The sequence below is a fragment of the Pinus tabuliformis genome, chromosome J (assembly GCF_031772625.1).
Source record: "Pinus tabuliformis cultivar Carrire ecotype Pingquan chromosome J, CPIR1, whole genome shotgun sequence".
Taxonomy (NCBI): Eukaryota; Viridiplantae; Streptophyta; class Pinopsida; order Pinales; family Pinaceae; genus Pinus; species Pinus tabuliformis.
Window position 1 is genome coordinate 41,960,173 of NC_142295.1, and position 5,906 is coordinate 41,966,078.

The 5,906-nt window shown below is 31.8% G+C and overlaps 1 protein-coding gene across 1 annotated transcript; it reads right to left on the reverse strand.

Moving 5' to 3' along the window:
- Positions 1-1,732: 1,732 nt before the first annotated feature.
- On the reverse strand, positions 1,733-4,502 carry LOC149225389 (bark storage protein A-like). Its single transcript, XM_089377076.1, has 6 exons — positions 4,215-4,502; positions 4,060-4,127; positions 3,062-3,217; positions 2,619-2,867; positions 2,345-2,521; positions 1,733-2,227 (listed from the first exon to the last, which is right to left on the reverse strand). Exons 1-6 carry the CDS (start codon positions 4,444-4,446, stop codon positions 2,075-2,077), a joined length of 1,035 nt encoding a protein of 344 aa, XP_089233202.1. The 5' UTR covers positions 4,447-4,502; the 3' UTR covers positions 1,733-2,074.
- Between the last annotated feature and the right edge of the window lie 1,404 nt (positions 4,503-5,906).

Here is a 5,906-nt window from a genome sequence, read left to right on the forward strand (position 1 = left end):
ATGCTACACATTAAATATTCCAATTTTTGCAATACAAAAGCAAGACATAAAATGTTACAAAATAGAGTATATGTTGTGGACTGCTTATGAATATGGGATTTCTTTGAGATCGTACCCATATTATCAAGAGGCTCCTTTGCTTGGTTGGAGCAAAGGTGTCTAGGTTCTCCATGGCTTTCATGGGGGGGGGTGTTTGTTCATTACGAAGGCCAATTACATTTATATATATAAATATTAAAAAAAAAATTAATACCTTAAGCTTTAATATAGTGATTAAATGCCTTAAACTAAGTTTAAAAAGTATATCCTCATAAAGATGGTCAACCAAATTTGTCTTTAAACCTATGTCTTACAATCTTCCCTATCCTCTTAAAAGTTGGTACCACCTAGCCCCTTTTTAGATTGAATCTTAATCTTCACAATAACAGTGTGCCTCGTTTCCTCATGTACTCTCACTTGTACTCATCTGCACACCCGTGCCTCGTTTCACTTGTACTAAGCATCTCATATGGACACATCTTTTTTCATGGCTTGTAAGTTTTGTTATGTTAACTGTATTACTTCATCAATTTTAAAAGATTATTATATTAGTTGACTTTTGATTCAACAATAATTTTTCAGCATAGATTTATAATTTCCAGAAGTAATGAGATGCATAAGCCAATTGTAAGGTAATTAATTTTAATTTTTTTTAATAAAAAATATTATAAATTAAATTATATAAATAATAAAAAATAAAAATAAAAATAAAAAAATACTATTTTTAAAAATATATATATATATTTACATAGATAATAAATTAAAATTGAAAAATATAAATATTTTACAATTTTACAATATTCAAAACAATATGATTTTATTAGTAATATTTTTAAGTTTCTTTTAACATAAATTGATATTAATTCACTAATTAATTTTATTTTTTTTTCATTACAAATTATCATAACTCTTTCCTCCTTTACTAATTTAATAAATTTATAAATATTTAAATATTCAATTCACATAGTAATCTAAATTTTTTTCAGATTACAAATGATTGAAAAACTCTCTCCTCCTTTATTAATTTAATACCTTTATAATTGTTCTTGAAATAAATCTTTCATAACTCTTTTCACTCTTTATAAATATATTTAAAATAACTTATAATATTAACGATTACCACCTTTATTAATTTAATACATTTATAGTTATACTTTAAATAAATAACTTATAATATTAACGATTACCACCTTTATTAATTTAATACATTTATAGTTATACTTTAAATAAATTTTATATAATTCTTTTTACTATTTATAAATATATTTAAAATAACTTACAATATTGATGGTTCCAATCTAACTTTCATTCATTTATAATTTAATATTCCTGCCAATGCAATCTCTTTATTTCTTTTATTAAGTTAAATAAAGTAATGAAACTATACCAAATTAATTGAAAATTAAATAAATAATAGGGTACAAACCCAAAGAGGCCCGGCATTTATGATACTTTAAAATATTGCTTTTAACCTCTGGTCTGATCTGAGAATTCTCCAATCTGAAAACTAAAAATATTAAAAATCATTATGCTTAATGCTACACTGGAAATCATTTTAATTAATGCTTGAACGTCCATTTTAATTAATGCTAAAACGTTCAAGGCTCCATCTCTGCAAGTCTAACAAAACAGAAAATTCCATTGAATATCCAATCTGCAATTTATATCAAACAAAACATGTGAGTATCTGACCTACGAGCGAAATCTGTCCGTCAAGATAATTTCTCTCATAAAACCCTTTTTTTAACAGATCATTTTACCAATCATCACGAAAAAATTTTATTATACAGGAGCTTTCATATCAGTTCCCCTGTATTTATCATTTACTTTTTGCATAGAGACGAGTACTAAGCAGCAGCTGTTTAGTACACTTTTATAAAGCAGTTCGATACATTGAAACTACTAAACCCTATATTAAGAGGAGCTACAGCCATGTAGGGTAGATATTTAAGCCCTATATTAAGAGAGGCTATGCATTAGAGGGCGCAGAAAATGACTGATCTATTTAGATATGATTAACAGAGATTAATCATAATCATAGTAGCTTAATAAATTGGGTAACGACTTTCACTGCGTTTACAGCTGCTAAGTTAGTGAATATCGCAGCTTCGTTTTCTTCGGTGGATCCTCCTGCCAAATCAGACAGAGCTCTCATAATGATGAATGGCTTCCTCTGGCTCTGGCAAACCTGCAAACATACAAACAAAAATCCCCAAAATATAAAGAGAAAACACTACAAAATAACATTTATATTATCAGATTAATGTCACCTTCCAAAAACGTAAAATCGAATTACTGGTATTACCAGTGCTATCCCTGCACTCTCCATATCCACGGGCGTTACATTGAATTTGGAGTGAATGAAGTTCCTGTAAGCGGCATTATCCACGTAAATGTTCGCACTGCATCCTCTCTCCACTCTCACAATCCTCGGCTTATGAGAAAGACAAGTGGAGTTCACGCACGCCTCTAGACTCACATTCTGTTCAATCCAACGCCCTAATTAATCATTAATATACACGATAATGAACAGTGCATTGCTTTCATCTGTTTATTCCATTAAACGACGATTGTTATACCTTTTCGATCTGCTCTGCAAGTTTATAGTAGGAGTCGGAGACATTGATCCAAAATGCATGTTCTCGGACTTCTGGGGTTCCGTTCACAGGAAAGATCTCGTCTCGCTGGTACCACAAGTTATTCAACAGATTGTCGGCGTCCTCCCCCTCCGGTCTATTGTATGTGGAGAATTTTAGATAGCCAAGCTCACGAGAATAGTCACCATTTTCCTCTAGGGGTAGTTCATCCTTCGCTCCTTTTCCATATCTCTGAATAATGAGCCATAGCATTGCAAAAACATTTTATAGTATGTACCGAAAGGAAGGAATGATGGTATAAGATAGGAAATACATATTAATGGGATTGTAGATTTTCAAATATTTCGAAACATTTTCAAAAATATTTCAAAATCTGAATAAAGATAGAAATGGGAAAATATTATGGCAGTAAGAAGTTGTGGTACCTGCCAACTCCATAGGCCTGTATGTGCCCATTGACGTGGAATGGTAACATCACCGATGTGAAAATCAGAGTTTGCATTTCCAGCTATTCCATAGTGTATAACTCCGCTCACTCGAAAGAAAGAAAGAAGCAACTCAGTGGTTATTCCTGCGTTGATCTGTAATGCACCCATACAATACAATAAACTACTCATCTCATGTTTGCAAAGAGAGAAGCAAGTGTACTCTGTGTTAAAGAATAATCTCTCCTTTTAATGGTAGGAAGTTATGAAGTATAGTTATTAGTTCCAGTGAATTTTAAAAATTTAAATCTAGCAATTGTCAATCATGCATTTTTATTAATCATGTAACTTTAATCAATTGAATGAATGCAATTTACTGGGCAGGAAGGAATTCATAAATTAAGTGTGATTAAACCTGTAACTTCAATCAATTGAATGAATGCAATTTTCTGAGTAACTATTCATTTCTAAATGTCTATTAAGTGTGTTTCCTCATTCTCTATCTCTTTTCAAGTAAATCTTTTCACTGTGGAGGGTCATTCAAATATAAAAAATTCAACATATAAAACTTGGAATTGCATACAAAACTAGATGTGGATGGATTATTAATATTGGTTGATGTTTATTTTTTTCTATGTGGTTGATTAATAGGTGAACTCCAATATTTGTACAATGCAGGTTCACCTCAAGGGATTCCAGAGATAAGTGACCTCCAATATTTGTACAAAATAAGTACTTATTTGAAAAGATCACTTCCTGCCCGAGTTAGATTCAGAGATACTCAACCATAAAACTTGACCCTGCCTGCCCGAGTTCGATTCAGAGATACTCAGCCATAAAACTTAACACTACAGTGTGAAAAAGAATTTAACCCATGATAACAAAAATACTTTAATAGCTCAACTCTGGACTCTATCAATTGACCTAACTCTCCAAACTTACACTACATGAAATTCATATTATAATAAAAGTAATATTAAAAAAAGATATCAACATACCATCCCCAATCCTGTCATCACCACAATGACACTGTGATTCATGACGGTACCCATGTGAAATCTCCTCCCTGCAGTGAACAAAGTAGATTAGATATAAGCAGAGCTGAACAGACGAACAAAATGTACAGTAAAATATATAATAAATATCGACAAACCAGAAATATCGATGTAAGGCCTGTTGCTGTCAGCTATAAAAGTAGGAGGTTGGAGAAGAGGATCCATTTCGTAAGCGTTGGGAATAACTAAGCCCAGATGCACCCCAGCTTGGTTGATCTTTTGGACACGGCGGAGAAGCTTAGGGGAGGCGTATGCATCGGATAGAGGGGTAATTATGACCAACATCAGAAGAACGGGGAAAACCATGACAGTGTAGCTATGTGGAGACATCGCTATGCTTGAAGCTGTGCACTGCAACTGTGGTTCTGAATGAGGATGAAATTCACGTTCATCACTTTTTATAGGCGAGGGATGAGCACGTGGTTGGTTGTGCATATACCGCAAAATTTAAGATATTGTATTTCCCAAGGAGGACAAGAGCCTTAGCGGCTCAGGGCTACTGATAGAGGTGTTTTGTCGATCTTATCTCAAACAAGCGCCTATATCCACATGTGTTGAATTTGGATTATTAGGTGTTTTTTAATTTTGTTTATTGGACAAGAATAAACTAATATTTTATCGATCTTATCTCAAACAAGCACCTATATCTACATGCGTTCAATTTGGCTAATCACCTATATCTACAGGTGTTCAATTTGGGTTATTAGGTGTTTTTTTATTTTGTTTATTCGACCAGAATAAAGTAATATTTTTTTGTAGATCTTATCTCAAAAGAGCACCTAGATCTACAGGTGTTCAATTTGGATTATTAGGTGTTTTTTTATTTTGTTTATTGGACTAGAATAAAGTAATATTTTGTAGATCTCATCTCAAACAAGCACCTATATTTACATGTGTTCAATTTGGTTCAATTTGGATTATTAGGTTAGGGTAAATATTAATGAATGGTTCGGTGTTTTTTTTAGCAGTTGTTTATAACGGGATTTTTTGAAAGCTTTTCCGGTGGGTTTTTTCAGTCGAAATCCGGCAGGAATTTATTGGAATCGCAAGTTTGATAGCTAGTTTTTGCACAATGAAAGCGTCCCAGGGGTTTTCGAGGGTGCTGAATCCAAATATGCAGTTAAAAAACCATTTTAACTGCAACAAATCAAGATTTAACCTCAATTTCTTTCGCCGGATTCCGTCACCGGAATCTCCAAAAAGTCGCATTATAGACAACTCCTTTTTTTTATTTTGTTTATTGGACCAGAATAAAGTAATATTTAATGGAAAAATTATTGGATCAGTATTTTTTTATTTATTAGATGAGAATAAAATGATATTTAATAGATAAAATAAAAAGATTATTGTTTTTAGTATTAATTTTTTGGAAATTTTTTTTTTATCGATTTTCAAATTTAATTTCTCTAAAATCCAAAAAAGTTGAATTTGGACTATTCAATCATTTATCTTTAAAAAACAAACATGTGTTCAATCTAGTTCATTCATTGATCTCTGGTTTATTGTTTACCAAAAAATTACGCACGTGTTTAATTCCGGCCATACTCTGATTTATGGAGTTGTTTTTTTTTTTCAAGAAACATGTGTCAACGTTGCCCTCCAATGATTTATGGGTTATCTTTTTGCAACAAACAATTAACCATTTATCACGAGTTTGTGGTCTTGGCTCTATTTCATAATCAAAACATTTTACGTATGTTGTCTTTATTTTTTTTCAACCAGCACGTGTCAATGTTGCCCTTTTGCAACAAACAATTAACCATTTATCACTAGTTTGTGGTCTTGGTTCT